Source organism: Thermobia domestica, chromosome 12, assembly GCF_964235325.1.
Source record: "Thermobia domestica chromosome 12, izTheDome1.hap1.1, whole genome shotgun sequence".
Taxonomy (NCBI): Eukaryota; Metazoa; Arthropoda; class Insecta; order Zygentoma; family Lepismatidae; genus Thermobia; species Thermobia domestica.
The window spans coordinates 78,061,799-78,086,198 of record NC_137465.1 but is presented as its reverse complement, the minus strand read 5'-3'; the positions used below and the strand labels follow the sequence as shown (position 1 = coordinate 78,086,198).

Here is a 24,400-nt window from a genome sequence, read left to right as displayed (position 1 = left end):
ATTTCATGAATAGAGAACGAATTTCTTAAAAAACTCCCCCTTCCTTTTTTTAACGAATATTGTGGTTGACAAGCGTGTGCACTTTACTTACAACCAAGTTTTCTGCATTTACCAAGTACTATGATATTCTAAATGTATCATTACATTAAGTTATAAAAAGAGAACTGAGTATTTCGAACAGCAAACTGTGAGCTGTGTTTGGAGGTCTCGTTATTTTTTTTTTCTTCTTTTCACTTCCCCTACCATTACGTCAAGTGCGATGTTGCCAAACCTACGATTTTAAGGGACTTAGAAAAAATCGGGCATGCAATTATATTTTGGAGAAGTGTACATAATCCTTCGTGTCGAACTGATTAATTATTTTAGCACATAGTATAGTAAACATATATAAAAAATCAACAGATTAGATATTAGGATAGCATTGACAAAAAAAAAAAAAAAAATACAACACAAATAATCTACTTAGCCTACATTTCATTCACTGGTGTTCGTTGAACAGAAATTCTAGGAGACGAGGACCCTCGTTAGCGAATCTTGTAATTGCTTGCTCTTTGAACACATTCTTGTTTACAACCACATGTTTTCAGTGGACACAATATACACAGTCTACTGAGTCTTTCCGTCTCCATTCTTGAGCGCAACCAAGTTTTTACTCTCATTAAAGTAATAAATGAAAGTTCTACTGTGCAAGCAGTTGCTGCAAGCGAAAGAAGTATTTCTGTTCCACTCCCAACAGCGACAGCCGAGGCTTCGGTAACTGTGTATAATTGGCAGGGTTGGCAAAAACCATGGTTTTTATTAAAAAAAAAAAAAAAAAACGTTTTTTTTGTTTAAACCAGGTTTTTTTGGTATAAACCAGGTTTTTATGGTTTAAATAATTTGCTCTATATATTCATATCATATATGGACAGAAATAAGTTTGTTTTGCCTTGATGTTATTATGCAACAACCGGGTTATGCTGGAAGGGGTCACATAAGCTTAAAGCGGAATAAAAACCGCTTCTCGAGTTACATCCGAGAGAAATTGTCCTCCATTTGAACTCAGAACCAGGACTAATTGAACACAAATGCGATACGTCTGCCGACTCACTCACGAAGGAATCCTGATAAAAAAAAAAAAAATACGTTGTACTGATCTTTACATGCTTCTTAATATAACTGTCAAGAGTCATTTCAGAGAGACAAAAAGATAAACAGTTGCACAAGTGAAACCATTACACAGAATTACATATGAACAATTTCAAAGTACTACGGAGTACAGAAGAACTAATTTAGTTCAAGTTAGTTAACAACTACTTTTATTGGTCCAAATTAAAGAAATACACCGACTTAATCTGCATATCAATAAGAGAAGTGAATAAAGATACGAATTATTTGAGTCCACTTTGGCTCAAACTCATTTATACATAAATAGATACCAAAGATACTTATTTCACTAAATGCCTCTCGTGGGGTCTGTATGACCCCCCCCCCCCCACACACACACACACACACACAAAATACGGCATTTTCGACGTATTTTATCAATAGTAAACATTGAAACGAAACAATATTTAGAATTTTTCTTCGATTGCAATTACATAACAATAATAACAACTACAAAAAAATCTCAAAATAAACATTTATAAACTTGTAAAAAAAAGTTGCTTTTGTAGTATAAACTTTTTGAGTAATGAATGGGGAATTTAGGTCTGAATATAATACGAATAATATACGGGAGTGAAACGTGATAACCCACAAATGTGTGTTCATCAAGATTTTACAAACACACTTTTACGAACAATTTTTTTTTTTTTCGGTTTAAACCATGGTTTAAACCACCTTGGTTTAAACCAGCCAACCCTGATAATTGGTGAAAGCAAATGAAATGAAATCTAAGTTTTACGTCCCACGTTTATGCCGGCTAGGCTAAAGGACACGGTTATGATTAGAAATAAATGAAATGGTGGAATGAAGAAAGTGGGAGAAAACGGGAGAACCCCGATAAAACCCACGTACATTGTGTTTGTCTAAAACAAAGTTCACTTGGCGCGAGCTGGGATCGAACTGAACCAAGATGTGACAGTTGGTGACATCTCAGCGATGATTTTCAAACATGTCCGGCTCTAAAATAGCACCGTATTTGGCCATGATTGCATTGATATTATAAGTGTACCAGATGACGCTAAAGAATATAAGTACATAATGAACACTTTGTTGCGTGCTTCTGTTTCCAGCAGGGGACAGCTGTTTTAGGCAATTCACTATTTCTGAGATTTCTCCAAAAATATTCTGATGCTTTTTTTCTTTGCAGACCACCGTGTTTCACAGAAGAGACACACATTAGGAGCAAGATTTTTTCTGACAGACCTTTCACGAAAAAAAATGATTATATTTTGCGTAGTTACAACTGAATTTCGAATGTGTGTAAGTTCATTAGTGTCATTAATATCCAAATTTAATTTATGGCTAGTACAGTGAAGAAATAACGCCTTAGGATATTGTTTTTGTATTATTCTGTTCACACCAACTTCCGCTCCTACCAGTGCGGCGCATCCATCATAAACCTGTCCACATAATTTCGACATATCAAAGTCACATTTTGACAAAAAGTATAAAACTTCGGTTACAACTGCCTTTGCATTAAGTTCCTGTGATTATCCTTTTGCTTTATTCCACCTTTTGTACAATATCGTGGCTACTTCTGAGTTTACAGTCTTGAGAGAAATAAATAGCTATTATCGGAGTCTTAATCTCGAAAGATGAATTTTGGAAATAAGAATTAATGTCTTGCTAGAGTCACAGACATTACTGAGCAGGTTCACACATCACTTCAACATAAGTTGGATTATTTATTGGAAAATGTCGACGAATCATCCAAGGTTGGATTATCAATATCATCACATGATGGAAAAACAAACCGTTCTATTTGCAAGGCGTCTACAAGTTTTGAGAATCCAAATTTCGACCTTTTCTTGACGATTTTATAAATTTTCTTGGCCAAGTAACAGTATTTTAAGGGATTTCTTTTTAATTCCCTATCAATGGCCGGTTAAGATGAAAGCTAAAGGTATTTTACAAAGACTGCACACTTCAAAAGTAAATAAAGATAATTTAAAAATGTTTTAAAAATATTTTTTTAAAATTCCACGTTTTTTTATATTTCAGGCTATTTTCACGTTTTCCAGGTCCAGAAGTAAGTTCCAGGCTAATTCCAGGTCAGCAGACACTCCGTTATTAACACTGATCTTAATTCCTGAAAAAAAGAAGAACAACAACAAGAAGCATTTTAATATTCTTCAGTATTTCAACTACATCACCACTGGAGCTGTGTAGCTGTGTATGATCATTGGGATACAGAGCACAAATTCTTGACCTACCATGCCATTTCTTGATTTTTCTTGACATTCTTGACCTAATGTTCGATTTCTTGACTTTCTTGACCTGTAACACCCTGTATTTATCATTGGGCAAGTAATCTGGGTTTGGAGATGATGTGGGCATTGCTTGACCGTATATTAGAAAGTAATGACATTTTTCTTATGAACGGATTATTTATTGTATGTTATCATGTTGATGTACCTCGTGGGTACAGACATATATGTCAATGTGTTCTGTTGAGTGAAGAATTATTGAGGATGAAAAAGGTATATTACGAGTAAAAAATCCAGACAAGAATGCTATTGACCTGAAGGAACATAGGGATACAAATACGAAAATTAATAAACTATATCAATACTAGAGCAAGAGTGTCGTTAACCCTGACGTACAGAAACCTTGTGTAAATCCTCAGTAAATTTGGACCATGGAGCATAGATTGAGCTGCGACAGTTGCAGGCCAATTTGACAATACAAAATTACAGTATATTCCAGTTTTACAGGCGAGAATATTCTGTATAAAGAGCCTGGTGGAAAAGAAATTTCCAATCAATTTGATGTTCTCAACTCTCATTACGATATCATAGCACCCCAAACATAAATTATTTCCTGCTATTTATTATTGTGTAGCATCTTACAAAAGATCTCAAACAAAACAAAAAAAAAAAAAAAAAGAAAAAAGAAAAACCTGGGCAATCGTGTATGTAGAATGTTTACATAAACCACCATGCAGCAAGACTAATGATGAGAAGTTGTAATCGAGAATTTTATAGCGAGAGATGCTACACAAATTATCTTACAGTACCACATCGTAAGGGCCAGCCAGTATGTAATATGGTGAAAGTGTTCAAAATGCCTACGCATTTATTCTTATGGGGCTGCGGTAGCTCAGTTGTAGAGCGTCCACCTCTGGTGCATGGGGTCCCTGGTTCGATCCCAGCTCGCACCAAGTAAACTTTGTGGTGGACAAACCGCGTGCGTAGGTTTTCTCGGGATTCTCCCGTTTCCTCCTACTTCCTACATTCCACCATTTCATTCATTTCTCATCATCACCATCTCCTTTAGCCTAGCCGGCATATTCGTGGGACGTACAATTCAAAGATTTCATTTCATTTAATTTATTCTTATGTTCCTACAGGTGAAAGACCACAACTTTACAGACTATTTTTGCAATGTATGCCATAAGCACGTTTCATCATCTCATCAATGCTGCATGTTGAATGATACTACACAACAACTAAAGAATGGATTCCAACGCTATTTTACGTAAAGAAGCCCATTCTTGTATTTTATGACATGGAGGCAACTCACTAAATTTGCTGATGACAAGTTCATTCATAAACCAAATTCACTAGTGGCCAACCAAATATGTTACAACTGTATTGAAGACTAAGATATAAATCATTCATGCGAAATATGGACAACGGGAACATATTTCCAAGATCCAATCAATGCCTTTCTCGCATATTTAGACAACAAAGCTTCAACATCAAGAACATTACATGTCTGGCACATAATTTCAAAGGTTATGATAGCCACTTTATATTCAATCGTTCGTTGAAGAACATGAATTAAAATCGACTATCATCTTGAATGAGATGTAGATTTTAAGCATAAAAATCAATGACTTATCATTTATTGATTCGTTCGATTTCATGCCGATAGCAAGGCTTTTCATTTACTGGTGACCAAAGAATACTTTCCGTACTTATTTAATACCACTGCAAATCAAGCGTACATAGGAAAATTACCAGACATTCAATTCTATGGCGCTGATGAAATGAAAGTAGAAGAAAGAGCGAAATTCATGGAGTGGTACAAATAATACCAGAACACGCTTATTTTCCAAGAAGAATTGGTGAAATATTGTGTACAGGACGTCAGTGAGAAAAATACCTAACTCTTCATTTGCGGTAGATTTTTGCATCGGGTCAGCGCTTATAGAATTTCATTGTGTGGCGTATTGTGTTGCGTTGATTATTAACACTGTTTTTGTTAAATGCCGTATTCAGTCAAAAGAGAATACGCATTATTAAGTTTTATTTTCAAACCTATTCGTACGAGAGATATCCAAAAGAAACCTAACTTACTTTTCTTGAACTTATTTATTTACATTTTATGCACAAATCTTCAATCCCCTTCAAAGTGCTCTCCACTTGCACCAATACGCTTGTCTAATCTTTTATTCCATTTTTCAAAACATTGTTTAAATACGTTTTGTGATGCTTAACAGCGCCTCCGTCGTTTGTTCTTCTTTCTTTCTTCACCTCGGCAGTATAAGCAAAACGCTATCCTTTCATATCTCTTTATCGTACCAAGTTTCGCCACCTATGATGTTGGAAACAACGTTTGGATAATTTCGGGACTCTTCTTTCAAAGCGCAGCATGCTTCCACGAGACCTTGTTTTTGTTCAACAGTCAGCAGTCGTGGTCGAATTTGGCAGCCACCCTTTTCATTCCCAAATCTTCTGTCAAAATTTGCTGCATTTAACTCCAAGTCACTCCCGAAGCTCCACAATTTCTTCAATGGTCCGTCGTTGATCTTCGTTGATGATTTAGCGAATTTTTTCAACATTTTCATGTGTTCGGGCCGTGAAAGAACAATCAGAACGAGGTTTTGTCATCAATTGACACGTTACCATTTTTGAAACGGGAAAAACACTCAAACACTGAGTTTTCCCCATAGCATCGTCCTTCTACACCGTTTATAACAGTTCGTGAGTTTCTGTTCTACTTTTTCCGCGCAAAAAACAGAATTTCACCGCCGCACGATATTCAAGAAAAGTAGCCATTGCAAAAACGACGATCACGCAAAACAGTTGTCATTATAAACTCTGCCGAAACTAGCCCTGACGTTCTTGAACGGCGGCACTCGGCTTACGTCCAGGAACGTTCGCTCTATGCGCTCCTAGTGGCAAAACGCGGTACTACAAAAGTTCTGCCCACCAAAAACTTAGTTTGTTTCTTTTGGGTACCCCTACATATGAAGCTTTTAGAATGCAATTTCAAAAAATCTTTCCTAACTCAATAGTTCCGGACAAAAGTAAAATATGGCGCCCTGTCCCACTGGTTCTATTTGTGACGGACAAAAAGCCTCACTCAGGAAGACTTACAGTACCAACTGCTGAAGCCTTTCACAATGTAGAGTTACGAATGACAACTTTTCCAAGAGGTCTGTTTGAAAACTTGCAGCCCAATCCGGCTTACTTAAAACCACCGCTCACAGAGCCATGCACAAGTTGAAAATGCATCCATACAGAATTCGCACTAAAGGAAACTGATAATGAAGCATGTGACAATGAGATATTGTCTTTAGTTCAGGTCCTAGAGATAATGGTGTAGATGTATTGGACAAGGTCTTTCCAATGACGAGGCGTAGTTTCATTTGAATGGTTACATAAATGGCCAGGACTTTCGTTATTGGTCCACCGAGAATCATCAGGTGTTACATGAAGTTCCGCCTCATCCTCAGAAGGTCGGCGTGACAGAACGAGACGACGTATCGTAGGTTCTCTCTCTTTCAATAAAACTGTGGATGTCATTGTCTATTGGAATTTATTTATGCAATTTATTCCTTATTAAAAGAGGATGAGCTAGACAGTTGGTTCCTGCAAGACGGGGCCACGTGTCATACCTTCAATGGAACTTTAATTGTTGTAATGGATACTTTGAAGGCGGGTTTCATTAAACAATGAAATCGAAGAAGTGCTCCGCTGAAATCAGGTCGAAAACCTTAAAACAAAAGAAAATTCGAGAATTTTATTTTTTCCTGATAAATTAGATAAAAAATACATCAATCAATTAGTTTTGAGAAATTTATACTGTTTCATACAACGTGTTTTTTAAAAAAAAATATGCTCCATATAGGACAATGTGACTCTTATTTGCCTGATCGGTTCGGAATTCGAAAATGATTTACATGTGAACAAGGCATCATGTACGCAGTTTGCTAAGTTCCATGCTACACGTTTGAAGAGTTTTATCTTTGTTCGTTCAAAAATGGACGAAGAATACTTCAGGTGTTGTGGAAAAGGTGAACCAGGAGTTAAAGCAAACAGAAAGAAATTCAGTTCTGATGAAATTCTGTCATTGATCGAAAGTGGCGATATCAGATTTAGAAGGTTTGACGAAGAAGGTGACGAGCTCCAGGATTTTAGAGCTTATTCTCCAAGGGAAGAATCTAAATCGTTACTGCACGTCGAAGAATTGGAATCAAATCCTGCACCAGACAAGGATCAAAGTCTCGATTCACAATCAAATAATTATCCTGCTTATTTGAACGTCAACAGTAAGCAATCAGTTAGCAAGAGTATTACCAATAATGTCCATACGTGCCTAACTGAAAAAGAATTTCGGAAGTAGTATTTTTGTGCCAAGGGACTGACCGAGAAAAATTATATTACTTGGATACAAGGACCCAGTTTTGAGACACCGCCTATGGAATCTTTTGTGAATACCGTGGAGTTACGAAACCCAACTCAAGGTATTTCGCTTTCGATCTCCTTGAGGATACGGTTTTTGCAACAAACTTGTCTGCAATTCAAAAAATATTGCAAACTTTCGTTCCACGAATATTGATGAATTTGAAACCTTTATTGGAATACACTTTATCACGGAAACTTAGATCATCCTCTGATTACAGTGTACAGGGAGCCAGGGTTTCGGAATGGATTTGTACTGGATAACTTCTTTGGAATTGGAAATGAAGACATACAGAAGATGGGACAAGAAAACAGAGCAATATGTTGAAGTTCCTAGACCAAAAGCGATAGAACACTATAAAATGAGCATGGGAGAAGTGGATAAATTTAATTTTCTAAATGCATTATACCGTTCCTTCATTTGGTCTAGAAAATGGACATTATGTTTGTTTGAGCATGCGGCGATATGGTCATTACTAACTCTTGGCTCGAATACCGAAGAAAAGGTGTACAATTATAAATTCCCGAAAAGATGATGATAGGTCTCATTCATTTTCGCCAGTATGTTGGAGAAGCTTTCATGCTACCCGGAAAACAGGGTTGTAGGAAGAGGGGTACGCCCTCGCACGAAGTAGTCATATAAGATGTTTGCGGAAAGTATCCGGTATTCTTCCAATAGGAGACGTTCGTTTTGATGGTTTCAACAATTTGCCAGAGTACATTGAGCAAAAAACTTAATCAAGATGTAAAAGAGAGGGGTTCAAAGGTAAAACATATATTGTATGTTCCAAGTGCAAATTAGCGCTATGCACAGCAAAAGGCAAAAACTGTTTCAGTTCTTTCCTCAGAATGAAGAATGAGAGTTTTCATATTATAATATGAGTATGATATGAAGATTTCTGCTTTAGTTATATGTGTACTTATAAATTTTCTAACACATTACGCAATAAAATACATAATATTGTATAAGGTATAAATAAAATTCATCTTCAGTCAATACCATTCTGTACTATTAGATGTACCCATAGCTGACCACTTTGACCTAACCTCACTCAACCTCACGCTTACATCGCCAATCAGACCTCACGCTCACCTCACTAGTCTGACCTCACACTCACTCAACCTCACTTTGTGAGGTTGAGGTCTAGTGAGCGTGAGTTCCGAACTCGTGAGCGCCGATTTCGTGAGTTTGGACATAGCTGTTCCCGCTAGCCTATTGGCTAGCACGCGCACCTTTGGTAGACAGGGTCGTGGGTAGGACTTGCGATATTTCGATGTATCGATCGATTGTTTCAAATGTCGAGATTTTTCGATAGTTTTCAGTATTTGGATAGTTTTCGATGTTTTCTAGTTTTCAATATCAAGGTATACCGATACCACTTTCTCAACATAACGAAAACTATTCATATAACTTTCAATACTTCAACGTTCTCTGTTCCACAGGATTACCACCTAATACAACCAAATATGACAAACACACGTCGATTTATCAGGATCACCCAAATGGGATTTACAATTTTGTAATATTAGTTCCTACGCCCGTACGACTTTTGCTTCACACGCGAACTACTAAATACAAGTGATTTATTGAATTCCGTCTAGTGGGATCGATAGCTAAAATAATTATTTCGAAAAGTTCGTTAATGAAGATGATTTACCCATGGGTAGAGATAGAAATTAGCCATTTTCGGTTTAACATTAATTACTATAGAGCAAAGACAGTAACATATAGCGAGACATGGTTTCTTGCAATTGATCCAAGGTCCCAAGAAGACCTTTCATATCCGTCTTTAACAGTGTACTAAAATCGGAAGTGAAATAAATTTACTACAAGTTCCAGTCTCAGTATTGATCTACATAGATCAAAAATTATTAAAAAAGATAGTGAGTTTTTTTTTTTTTTTAAAAAAAATCAATTTAGTTTTCTAAGAAAAGATCTCTCATTCACTCTTAACCTTCTATTCAAACTGAAAATGGCAGAAATCAACTACGTCCGGTTCTAACGTTGAACACTATAAAGTAAAAACTGTAATAGAGATAAGCGTTTTTTTTTTTTTTCAATTAATTAAACATCCCAAGAATACCTTTAGTCACCATCCTTATCTTTCCATCGAAATTGGAAATGATAGAAGTACATTACAACTTGCGAATTCAATACATATTGCAAAACAGGTAAGAACTAGCGAGAAGTAGGTTTTGGAATCTGGTTAGGCATCTAAGAATAGTTCTCATCTCTCGTAACCCTCCATTCTAAATGAAATTTTTGAGTTTAACGTACCACGATTACGCCGATTAGGCCAAAGGAGACGGTGATGATGAAAGAATAAAGAAGTTGGTGGAATGAATAAAGTGGGAGGAAACGGGAGAACCCGAGAAAACCCACGCACACGGTGTTTGTTCACCACAAAGTCCACTTGGCGGGGGCTGTGATCGAACTCGGGTCCCTACGCACCAGAGGTGAACGCTCTACCACTGAGCCACCGCGGCCCCCAAAAGTCAAAGTTCGATAATAATAATAATAATAATAATAATAAAAGTTAAAATGAAGCTCTCCAAGAAATAACTGATTTTGCAAATCTATGGCTTGAATCATTGGTTGAAGTTAAGTGAAACTTTAACCTTATACGTATGAATATGTATATGTTCACGCATAACTTCAAAATATTTAATCAATTTGGGCCGAATTGAAGGAAAGGAAAAGAGAAATAAATAAATATTTATGTTCAAAGTTAAAGTAATTAATGCCTCATAAAATTCTCATCCAAACTAATTTTATTAGGCATTAATTTGCTTGGCTTGCATGGGTTTTTCAAAATTTTTATAGATAATAGCAATGCATCATTTCCTGCTTTTCAGTGCTTTTGATAATAGCAATGCATCATTTCCTACTTTTCAGTGCTTTTGTTAAAGTAGATTGATAATGTTTCCTTTTTAAAATAAAGTTTACACTTTTGTTATCGCAGCAGTTAGGTACCTACGCTAAAAGTAGAACATTAACTTCCTATAAAATAGGTCGGCCTTTGAAACATGCATGAGCAAATATTCATGAAAAAATGAAATGAAATCTTTGAGTTTTACGTCCCATGGTTATGCCGCCTAGGCTAAAGGAGACAGTGATGATGAGAAATGAATGAAATGGTGGAATGAAGCAAGTGGGAGGAAACGGGAGAACCCCAAGGAAACCCACGCACACGGTGTTTGTCCACAAAATTCACTTGGCGCGAACTGGGATCGAACCTGGGATCCCATACACCAAAAGTGAACGCTCTACCACTGAGCCACTGCGGCCGAAATATTACATATTAATCGGACTACGCGTTATGGATCAACGTGAACATACACATGGTACTAACTATCAGCTCTGCTGAGAAGTTTCATGGTCTAGCCCCGAGGACTGTCATCAGATCCTAATAAAATTCATATGAATAGTGTGAGAAATTGGAGAATGTGCACAATGGAACTGGTTAATTACAATATTTAACACTGTCACCTGTTGAGGAGTTTCATGATCTACTTTCGAAAACAACTGTTAGATAATTACGAAATTAAATACCAAGAAAATACATAATTTCAAACAACAGTAGAATTATTAAAATCAGAATATCTATGTCAAAGTGATGCGTGAACACAAACATACTGAAGTCAGTTAATTACGGTTTTCACACGGCACCTCTTTAAATGTTTGATAGTCTACCTCCAAAGACTTTCATTTAATCCTAATGATATATATATTAATAAACCTAAAAAGTATATTCTTTTAAATAAAGAAAGAATAATCAAAACAAGTATATCCATGTCGAAATTGTGTGAAAAAAAATATTGAAGTCTGTTAGTCACAGTTTTTACACACTGTACCCGTTGAGGTGTTTCATAGTCTAGCTCGTATAAGACTATATTCTAATGATATTTATATAAAACTATTAAGAAGGTATGATATTAAATATATATATTAAAAACGTCATAACTATATAGAAGCTATGCATCAACATATTGAAGTCAATTAATTACGTTTTTCATTCTGCACTCATTTAAGTGTTTCATAGTCTAGTTCTCAAGATTCTCATTATACCGCAACAAAATTTCCGTAGAGACCATTAAAAGAAGATACTCTTTTAAACGAAAAAGAATAAACAAAATCGGTTAATCTGTGTCGAAGTTATACGTGAATATAAACACATTGAAGACTGTTAATTTCGGTGAGAGAGCATACTCTTTTAAACAAAGAAAAAATGATCAAAATCAGGATTGGCTGGTTTAAACCAAGGTGGAAAAACCAACTGTTTAAAAAAATAAAAAAAAATAAACTGGTTTAAACCAAAAAACGAAAAATGGTCGTAAAAGTGTAAGTGTTTGTAAAATCTTGATGATCATACATTTGTAGGTTATCACGTTTCACTCCCGTATATTATTCGTATTATATTCAGACCTTAATTCCCCATTCATTACTCAAAAAGATTATACTAGAAAAGCAACTTTTGTTTTTTTATAAGGTTATGAATGTTTGTTTTGTGATTTTTTTATAGCTTGTTATTATTGTTATGCAATTGCAATCAAAAGAAAAATTCTAAATACTGTTTCGTTTCAATAATGTTTACTATTGATAAAATACATCGAAATGCCATACCTTTGTGTGTGTTGGGGGGGGGGAGTCATACAAACCCCACGAGAGGCATTTTGTGAAATGAGAAGTATCTTTGGCATCTATTTATGTATAAATAGGTTAGAGCCAAAGTGGACTCAAATAATTCGTATCTTTATTCACTTTTCTTACTGATATGCAAATTAAGTCGTTGTATTTCTTTAACTTGGACTAATGAAAGTCGTTGTTAACTAATTTGGAATAAATTAGTTCTTCTGTACTCTGTAGTACTTTGAAATTGTCCATATGTAATTCTGTATAATGGTTTCACTTGTACAACTGTATCTTTTTGTCCTTCTGAAATGACTCTTGAGAATTATATATTAACAATATGTAAAGATCCGTACAACGTTATTTTTATCAGGAGTTCTTCATGAGTGACTCGGCAGACGTATCGCATTTGTGGCCAATTAGTCCTGGTTCCGAGTTCAAATGGAAGATAATTTCTCTCAGATGTAAGTCGAGAAGCGGTTTGAATTCCGCTTTAAGCTTATGTGACCCCTTCCAGCATAACTCGGTTGGTGCATAATAACACCAAGGCGAAACAAACTTATTTCTGTCCATATATAATATGAATACACAGAGCAAATTATTTAAACCAAAAAAAAAAAAAAAAAAGGTTTTTCCCATCCCCGATCAAAATATGCGTGAAGATAGACGTATTAAAGTAGGTTAACTATCGTTTTACACTGTATCTGTTGAGGTGTTTACTACTGTAGCTCCGAAGACTCGATTGACATCCTTATGATATTTACATGGGCCTACCGGGAAAGTACATATATGTCCCAGTAGGTTCTTTTAGTTTGGTCCAATTTAATTTTTTAAAAAAATGTTCAGAGCAAATTATTAAAATGCATTTTTACGTGAACATTTTTCAGAATTGTGGCATCACTGTATTGTCACCATACAAACAACGGACAACAAAATGTTCAAATTGTGGAAAGATCCGACTATATGTAGCCTGGTGAAAATGGTCTTCCTACTGCGTTTGGCTGTTGAGTTATTAATATTTTAACTTATCCATTATCGTTAAATACACAGACTAGATTGGTGAAACTGTAACGTCACACTTGACGTGATACTGAAAATTGCACAAGGATTCTAAGGCGGCATTCACTCGGAATCTGAAAGAAGACATTTCATGTGATAATAAAACGTAAAGAAAAAGCTTTATACAACATGTTACGATTTAGTGAATTTCATCATTGATTTCTTGCTTGCTTGCTGTTGAAAAGGTGTTAATGGTGAGAATGGTATGTCACTGAAAGCTTATAAATGATGTATTCAGACATCCTGAATTTTGCCTATGAACATCAGTGATGCACCTATTCCTCTGTATATAATGGTTCTTGATATTGACGCTCTATGCCATTCCTCCAAACAACTTGATAGGTGAACTGTTTGCTTCGTGCAGGTGTATAGATTACTTGTGCTAGCTTTGAAGTCTACATGTACAGACTAACTCAAAAAAAAAAAACACTCGAAATCGGCAAGTGTTATAACTTCGGGTTCTAAGATAGCAGACAGTCTTGAAGCTCAATTTGGTGCAAATGATTGCAACAATGTTCTCTGTAGTCTATTGGGTTTGACAGTAGGCTACATGCTTCTCCAGTATATTGTAACAAGTAATTTATTAAGATACCTGTCACAAATATGTTTCTACTTTACGTGAGACCTGACTAAGCGAGCTAGATTACTTTATCCGCGCATAATGGGATGTATTCTCATTCTTTTGAAATAGCAATTAAAACATATGATCTGATGTAATTAGTATCACTGATTCTAGTGATGTCATAAACAAAAGGATGAACAGCTATATATGGCTAGTTTGAGTTTGCTTTTTGTACGGCTTCTCTAACTTTAGCAATATCATGTAGTGCCACAACGAAATCATTATCATTATTTACAGTCCAGAATTTGCATCGTAACGAGAATAGCTCGTTACGATTTGGGTTTTGATCCATTAAAACTGAATGAAAGTATAGCAATATACACCACATGTGAAGTAATTGTCATCTCGTTCTGCATATTGAAGACATCATGTTTATCTTTCATTTCCTTTGGGAGTCTACGTATCTAGATGCACCCAAAAGCGGACATATGCTTAACTCAACAAATACGAGGAAGTTAAAGAATAAGGTTCCTTCCTGCCAACATATCTTCGAGGAGGTCTCATATGTTAAGTTCGTTCTTAGCCCAACCAACCAGTCCCAACCAGTTTCTTTTTCTCTTTTCAATATATCTAAAATTGTTCTCTCTCCGCCATTTCTAACACCCTCTCGTTCGTCTTCTGCTCAAGCCAGCTAATTCTCTCCATTCTTCTCCACACTCTCTTTTCGAAAGCTTCCAGTCATTTTTCATCACTGTTGCATCTCTCCGTCCCATACAGTACAATACTTCACACGAAGCATTTTATGAGACTTCTTCTTAACTCTTTATTCAAGCTCCCAAAAAACACGCTTTCCTTCCTCCTAAAGGTTTATTTCGACATTCTTATCCTTGCCCTTATTTCAGGTTTGCACTTTATGTCATTATTAATAATACAACCCAAGTGTCGAAAATCAGTCACTTGTTCTACTTTTCCCCTCCTTATATATTTGACATCGATTTCTTTGTTCTAATCACCATGGTTATTGTCTTTCTAACATTTATTTTCATTCCATATTCTTCACAGCCCTTCCTCAAGTCTTCTAACATCTTACTGATTTTCTTTTCGGATTCCGCAACAACCGCCATATCATCTGCAAATCGTATACACCTAATAATTCTACCTCCAACCAAAATGCCGTTTTCATTATGTAGACTCTTTTTCACTATCTCTTCTAGATAGGTATTTAAAAATGTTGGCGAGAGACTACAACCCTGTCGAACTCCAATTCCAACTGCATTCTACTCTGTCATTTCTTCGCCTATTCTAACACTTACTTGTTCGTTCATATATAAGCAGGGGTGTAGCCAGCAGGTTTGTGTAGGGAGGGCCCGTCGTTTTTGAGGGGGGGCCAGCTACAATGTACAAAGCCAAAAAAAAAGTGTTAGTGCTAGTGTTTTTGAGGTCTGAAAGAAAGGAAACTTTTGGTTTTCTTCTGGAAAACTAAAAACTCTATTTTAGCTTATTATTATTATTATTATTATTATTATTATTATTATTATTATTATTATTATTATTATTATCCATAAATTATATTCAAGATAGTTTTTATTATGCTTAATCGAGAACTACTGCCCGGGACCAAACGCTATACTTTTGTGCATAACTATAAAGGTAACCAAGAAAGTTCTGTCCCTTTTCGTGGAAGTCTGTGTTCAATTGGACCTCACACCGTGAGTTGAATGCGAGTGGAGATAAGGCGAACGTCAGTTGTTGGTGTGGGTATATCCTACATACTACCTGGTTGTGGCAATTCAGACACACCGTGAACTTGCGTAAAGACAGAGGGAACATGGGACATCCACAGAGCATCATAAGAGCATGTATGCTGAACGAGTTCAAATGGAGGTCAAACGCCGCTGTAGCGGGACAGACGATATGCCAGACCTTTGGTGAGGGTGTCGTGACGACGCGGACATTGCAGCGATGGTTTAACAAGTTTAAGGACGATGACGAAACACCCAAAACACCACGTACCAGAAGACCAACACATGTACAAAGAGGAACTGGGACTACAATTCAGTGTGTGGAGAAACCATTCGGCAGCACATCCATCAACTTGTGAAGCACTACAAGTTGGGTCAATACGTCTCACATATTTTGACTCCGGGCCAGAAGGCAACGCGGCAGTCCCTATGTTTATTTACTGTTTCGGAGCCATTTCTGGACAGGGCATTGACATGTGATAAAAAGTGTGTCCTATACGAAGCTCCACGGCGCCGTCATCATTGGTTAGCATCCCATGAACCGATTTCAAAACAGCCGAAACCAGCACTGTACCAGAAGAAGGTCCTTCTGTGTGTTTGGTGCATCGTGCATCGGGAACTGCTACCAGCTGGTCAGAGTATCAATGCAACTGTGTAGTGTCAGCAGATGACCTGTGCTCAACAAAAACTCAAAACTCTGGAGCCATCGCTTCTGAATTGCAAATGCGTTCCTCGTTTACGGGACAACGCTAAGTGGTTAAGATGACTTAGAACACCATTTTCCGCCTTGGATGGGAAACAATATTGCAACCACTATATTCCCCGGGTATTGCGCCGTCCGATTATCACCTGTTCCACTCTTTGAACAATCACCTTAGAGGACGCCAGTTCAAATCCCTAGTAAAAGTCCAAAATGCACCTGATACTTTCTTCGTTTCACGGCCCACCAAGTTCTACCACGATGGATTCCATGGCCTTCCAGAACGTTTTCAGAAGGTCGTCGATTCTGATTTTTGATCTTCCAGGTTAGGTGACGTATCAATGTTCGAAGGTAGAGGGTGAAAAAGCAACAAAACTTTTCTTGGTTACCTTTATATTTAAATTTAAGACCTTGTATACAGAACCTATCTACACAAGATTGATTTTCTTTGAAATTTCACTTAATTTCTTTACGGTTTCCTGACAAAAATATTTATTATTCGTGACTAAAAACATAATTATTTTATTACACTGAATAGAAATAAAAGAGAGAGCGAATGAAATCCAAATTGAATAAAAGCATTGTTTCTCGCCAAATTTACCATCTTCTATGTCTTTTAAAACACTTGTTAAAGCATATAAAAATATACTGTACTTACAAATCAGTTTAATACCTTTGTTTTATGGCTGTATTTGTAGTACCTTGTTAAAACGTTTGTCTTCAAACTGTCAAATATAAATCGCAGTAAATTGTGTAATCTTCTGTCACACACACAAAAAAAAGTATCCTATTTTTCGATCGATATAAGGAAGAGATACTATACTATTTTTCGATCGGTATGGAAAAAAACAATATTTCTCCTTACTATTTTACCACAAATTATTAATTGTCAATGAACTTTGTTACTTTTAAATGAATGAAGCGAGATAATTTTACTATGATGTTTTAAAAGCTGGTCATTTGGGGGGGGGGCAGGAAACCATTTGGGGGGCCCGGCCCGATGGGCCCCCCTTGGCTACACCCCTGTATATAAGTTTCTTATGAGTCTTTGATCTTCCCATTCCAATCCAACCTTCTTCAAAACTTCCAACAACAATTTCCAATTCATGCAGTCAAAAGCCTTTTCACATCAATAAATACAACATACATCTCTTTCCCTTTTTGTACATAAACCTTTCCTGATTACACTTAATAATGATACAAAAATATTAAAATTTGCAGAACAAAACTGATTGAGAAGAATGTTATTAACGCCCTACTTTTTGCTCACTTTTAATATACTTGTTGTTTATATTCTGTTAATAGGCTGTGGAAAACAGAATTTGAAATATTGCCACTTACAGGTAAAATAGAACTAGTATTATTGAAGTGTTGTTTGGGCAGGAAAAAAAAAAAGAAAAAAAAAGATAAAAATCTGTACTTGGGATGCTCTTACCTGGTAACAAACGAACTGTAAACAAGTCAAGAGATTCATCGCTAGCAGTGCTGAATGTCTGAAATAGAGTAGAAAAATTAATATTAGTCACAAAGATAATTATGCACAATAAAAGAATATTGCTGTTATTTTGCTTATCAGGCTGATATTTTTAACATCTTTAACCTCTTCAACACCGGGCCCGTTTTCAGAATGCAAGGCAATTTTTACCAAATTGCATAGTAATTTTCGGAATTCTCTCTGTCGGTTCCTAATTGATATAGACATTTGAAACAAAAAGCAAGAAACACAAGAACAGAATAGACTTGCAGAACATATATGATTTAGGCCGATTTCATGGAATCTCGTTACATTTGGGAGAGGGGTGAAAAATTGTTAAAAATCGATCTATTTATTTTAAACGCATTTCTTCAATAGGCCTTGATGCCTTCGCAGATTGGTAGTTCCGCTGGCAAAGATGTGTTGACGAAAGAGGACAAGTTTTGAACAATTTTAATGTACAGGTATTATTATTATGTATTTTTTTCATACTTGTAGACTTGGTGACATTACTTTCCGGACAGAGCTTGTAGTTGGTCTATACTATGCATTAAAATACCCACTCTTCGCACGGAAAGAATACGTTTATAACACTATTCTTTGCGAAAAATGTAACCTTCCTTTTCACTGGAATATGCACTTCAATAAAGTGGAAAGACAAAATCCCACGTCGGCCCAACTGCTATGTTCAAAAATTCATTTCAAATGTTTTGCTCATTCTCCCGTGATGATGAGGCAGACAATCTCAAAGTCATATATATAATAGAAATGCTCCCCTTCTCCCGTTGAAAGCGGGATTTCCAGCAACACTGTGGCATATCCCCATTTGTGTTCAATAAGGAATTTAATACCAAATATCATCTCCCTAACAAGTCTCAAATCTTTCGGGACTTCAAGATATGGCTATCTTATAAAACTGAAAACTCATTTTATAAAACTACATACTCATTCTTTCTTCCCGTCTTTCTTTCTCCCTTCTATGCGAAATATCAAAAATCATTGACCCACGTCTTTTATTATTTAAATGAGAAGTTCAAATATCAAATTTGATGTCATTAATAGATTCCGAGATACGGACATCTTAATAAATTAATTGCCACCCCTTATCACAATTCCACGCCGAATTTTCTAAAATCTTTACTTAGGGGTACCCAACGTCGCAAATCCTGTGTACTATTCAAATTTGAAGTTTCTAGCTTAAGTAATCTGGCCTAGGCGGTGATCAGTCAGTCACTCAGAACTTCTTATTTTATGTAAGTTAGAAAATCTGCAAGCTAACCCTATAAAAAATTGTCAACATTGAGAGTGTATTATCAAAACAAGTTTTCGACCATTATCATAGCACAAAAATGCTTTTACTACGCGTCACAGCATCAAGAAGTAATTGATGCTGTGACACAATTCACGCATTTCTAACACAATTGCTTGAAAGTGATTCTTTTCTCTCTCCCTCACACACTTCTTGGAAATGTCAATGAAAAATAATAGTGCGTTTTCACTCCGCGTACAGTAATCGTAGGGGGTTACGACGTCATATCAATTCGGTCTTGCAATGTTGTTGCGTGTTCTGTAAATGAGATGAGAGAATTTCCATCCTTTTCTTCTCAACAAAGAAGTATTCATCACTCATTTAGGTCTACAATACACATACACGTACTCCATGCATTGGAAAATCAACTTATAGTTTTCCTCCCTTCTAGCAGAAGTCAACATAAGTGTATTGATTGTGAAGATTACCGGAAACTGCTTGAAGAATTGAAAGCCAAAGCCGCAACATCTGACAAAGGAAACTTCAAACTCTGCAGCGACATCTGACAAACAAAGGAAACTTCAAACTCTAATTCTGACCTTATGTAGTTGCTCTATAGAAAAAAAAATGTATTTAGAGTTTCTAAACGAATGGTTAAAACAGCTAAAAATTTGAAACCACAGCAATGTATTCTTGCAATTGCAGCAAAGATGATAGGAAAACGATCGCCTTCTGAAGTATCAACAAGAGTACATCAATTTTGTGAAGAAGATGAATTCAGCAGGATATGTCTTGGCAAAAAACGCTGTGTGCTGGTAAGAATTAATGGACAAAAGGTTTAGAAACAAAAACGGCTGTTGGAATATAATTTGAAAGAAATGTGCACTGCCTACAAAATAAGATATGGACCTGACATAGGTTTTTCCAAGTTCTGTGATCTTCGACCATAATGGTGTCACAGTTAGCGTTACAGGTTCACACAGTATTTGTCTCTGTACTTATCACCAGAAATATAAAGTTCTAGAATACTTGTGTTAAGTTTCCTCCTTTGAGACTCAGGTGGATTGAATTCAGATGTCTCTATCATAGCTGACCCTACAGCTGATTTCTCTATTGAAAGTTTTCTTTTCCTACAACCTGCACACAGCTTCTGTTCTGATTTAATATCTTTCCCATTTCTTTCTTTTAACATAAGAACTGTTTTTGCATCAATGACTCGTAGTAATTTTTTTAGTAGTGTTAATTTATGATAATCGAACAGGTTGCAACAGTGGAGTTGTAGGTCTTCGTATTTAACCAGTAGCAGGTATTCATAGTGAAGACATTAAAGGCATCATCTGGTAGTACTTTATACCCTGTTCGCATAAGTAATAAGTATTTCTGTTCTTCTGTAAAGTCTGCACACATTTTAAACCCACAACTTGTAAAAAACTTTTTCTGTGGCATACAGAGCATTCATTTTTGCCTATATAGTACAGTCTGGTAACCGATATCTCTTGATGTGCTCACATTATCTGTAAGAGAAAATTTCTTACTATAACTTCATAGCAAAGAGCAAATGTTCAATTAAGTTACTACTTGCATAGATATACTATAGAAATTAAGTCTGTGCTGATTTTGTGAACTGACCTAGAATATAACTTACAACCATCCAAAAACCAAATAAGGTACCAACACCAAAATTCATTCCTAACTATATCAAGACATGCTCTTTGCATTAGTTGTGGTTACAAGTTGGTGCAAGGTTGGCAACATGGCCATTTTTTGGGTACCAAAAAGTCCATTTTCGCATACTTACATTTTCCCCATTTCTAAGGCCACATATCCCTTAAACCATATGCGCTAAAGGCTAAATGTTTTATCTAGTCTAAAGTACGTATGTTATGGTTTCTCTCTTTTAAATATCAATGTACTGACTTGACTTCATCCAACTTTATGAGAGTCTAAATATAGCACACATGAAACGTGTACACACTTTTTAGCCAACTTTGTTCATTTATTGTACAAGTTCTGAACCCTCAAGGGAATTTGTGACCAACTGACCTTTATCTACTGTAAAAGTTCTCCTAGGAAACAAACTTTTAAGGTTGTCAGAGCTTTCAGTTCAAAATGGCAGGCACTTCAAAATGGGAGAAGACGTTTGCTACTCGTTGTTGCTGAGACAGGAGCCATTTTGAAAACGTCCTATCACCGCAACCAATATAGATCTTCAACTCAAATTTGACCAAAGGAGACTCAAAAGACATGTGACTCTTCATTGTTGGTGCAAATAATATTTGTGCAAAATTTGAAACAAATCGGAGATGATGAAGCGGGGACCATTGGTCCTCTTGACATGGAATGACCCAATACTGTAACCGAAATATCATTATTTATATTTTTGATCACGTCATATAGACACTTACGGATATAGATTTTCGGGACTTTGCCACAAGGAGGAAAAATTTCACAAAACTAATATACATACTTCAACAGACAGTCCAATGAAGATTATGCAGTTAAGTATGATGGTACCACTATGGATTAAGTGAGAACCTGTACCGTGAATTTTCGTTGATCTCTAAGAAAAAAAAATGTAAATGTTTTTGGAAAGATATTGTATTACTGCTATTGTGACGGTAAATGCTCGCTTTGATTAAGTGATTCGCGTTTCTAACGCTAGGGTGAGCTGAGTCTAAGCCTTGACTGCGTTGTCACCGTTTGACCTGACATCTAGTAGCCGAATCGTAAACCTGTTCAAGCGTAATTTACTCGCATACATAGGGACCTCGGTTCGTTTCATTGAGACTCCATGAAATACATGCTATTAAACTTTTTATTTTTACCTTTTTTTTCCAACTGCAAATTTCAACAACAACTATAAATATGAATATCTCTGAATATAAACGAATAATGTAAAGCCAAAAAACTAACAAATAACATGAATCGATTAAAATTCAATATTACTGACTCTAAAGAAGCAAACTTTGTCAGCTCTATATTACTGACTTTGAAGGAGCAATAACTTTATGTAATATGACACAAACATGAAATTTAATATTGCAGTAATTGCACGTATTGATTAAATAATTTATCGTACATACCAAATGGAATCTAACCAACAAACATGAAGACAAATAAATATACATTGCATAAATATAATGAAATGCCGAAAGTCATTTACTACGACTACGTTCTGGTAATTTCTAGTTAAAGTAGCCAAAAAATATCAATATTCATTCCAAGGTTTTTTTTACTCCAAAAACTCCCAATATCCGCTGATCGAAGGAGATAAATAAAAGGTTCCAATTTCGAATACTTTAGCCTAAATAAGTAACCTCCTAAGATAGCGAATATCGCAAATTAAATCTTACTCATTCTTTACTTTTTCAATTTAACTGAAACTATATGTTATCAATTGGAGTGAAAGGAAGGCACGTCTTCCAATACCCTTACCTGTACAAAGAACTGAAGAGGAAATGTTCAGTTGAACAGGTTTACGATTCGGCCACTAGATGTCAGCTCAAACGGTGACATCGCAGTCAAGGCTTAGACTCAGCTCTCCCTAGCGTTAAAAACGCGAATCACTTAATCAAAGCGAGCATTTACCGTTACAATAGCTGAATACAATATCTTTCCAAAAACATTTACATCTTTTTTTCTTAGAGATCAACGAAAATTCACGGTACATAATAAAGTGCCTCCCGCATTTAAATTTTTATAAAGTTTTTCCAGATAGTGAATTTGAGTTGAGATTTTGTAAAGTTCATATTTCCAAAGTAACTCGATTAAGAAAAGAATAGATCTCTTACTTGATCGTTCCCAGGCCTGGATTAGTTACATACATACATATTCTTCTTATTCGAGACATTGCACAGCACTCATTTACGGGATCTTCAAAGTTGATCTCTGGATTTGCTCCTTGTATCAATTGGTGAACAACATTGACAACAGGACTGACAACATGACAAGCGTCGTGGACAATACAGATCTCGATCACTATACATTCCTGCAGGATACAAACACAACGAACAGTATTCTTACAAAAATTAACATAAATACCTAAATATGTACACTATTTACATAGGTTCTCTAGATAGACTTTGAATTTACTCCTTTTATTCTTAACCTTAATTTTCATTTACTGTATCATGTGAAGTTCGGGGAGGATAATACTTTTTATGTGCATAACATGTCATTTAAGTTTCTTAGTTGGATCTTCCACAGATTCCAACCAGACTGTGTTCTTTGTAGGATAATTCAAAATACGGCATGGGCCTGAATATTGCAACGCAAACTTTGGATTGAACTTTTTATCCAAAGATGCCTTCATAATCCTTTTTACGAGAACAAGTTCCCTACTTGAAGAGTACAAGGAACTCTCTTTTTGTTATACAACTTTTCCTTTCGGAGCCACGCCTTTTCTATGTTAGTCATGATCGTTCTACTAACTTCTTCTTTATTTGTAGAGGACTCAACTATACCTAAGTCTAATAGCCAAATTACATCCATTGGGTTGAACATTTTTCTCCCTAAGAAAATTTCGCTAGGAGTTTTCCTAGTCTCTGAATTTATACTGACATTCATGGTGTATTGAACTTGTCGTATGAAATCAACCCATTTCGTTTGGTTTTGATGAATGTACGATCTTATTATTAGACGAATTACCTTATTCTGTCTTTCTACTAAATTAGAGCTAATTGAGTAACTAGATGTAGTAACATTTTGAATACACCTACTAAAAAGAAAGTTCTTAAAGGTCATAGACATGAAATATGATCCTTGATCATGTACCAGCTTATTACATAACCCATAAAACATGAAGATCTTTTCTAATTTGTCACATATAAGACGTGAACTTAAGGTTCTCAAAGGTTCCATTACAACGAATCTACTAGCAGCATCTACCAGAACTAGGATATATTTAAAACCTTTACTGCTAGGCAGAGGCCCTAAAGTATCTAAGTAATAGGTAAGACATGGATAGATTACTTTTCTAGAATAATATTCTCCGTATTTAAGAGTGTTCCTATCATTTGATTTTTGACAGACAATACATTGGCGTACATAGTTCCTAATTTCATCGAACATATTTTTCCAAGTAAATTTAGATGCTATCTTAGCTATCGTGCGGGAAATCCCACTGTGACCGCCCCCTACGACTTCGTCATGATGATATTTGATAACGGTATTTACCATTGATTTTGGTACTACTGCTCTTAAACCA

The 24,400-nt window shown here is 35.8% G+C and overlaps 1 protein-coding gene across 6 annotated transcripts in view; it reads right to left on the bottom strand.

Annotated features, from left to right (window-relative positions):
• Nucleotides 1-24,400, bottom strand: part of LOC145666525 (myotubularin-related protein 10-B) — a 607,867-nt gene that overhangs the window by 520,040 nt on the left and 63,427 nt on the right. For all 6 annotated transcript variants that reach the window (XM_081733821.1, XM_081733824.1, XM_081733823.1 and 3 more), the window contains exon 2: nucleotides 17,907-17,964. In XM_081733821.1, the coding sequence (XP_081589947.1) occupies nucleotides 17,907-17,964 (58 nt within the window). The remainder of the gene's footprint in view (nucleotides 1-17,906; nucleotides 17,965-24,400) is intronic.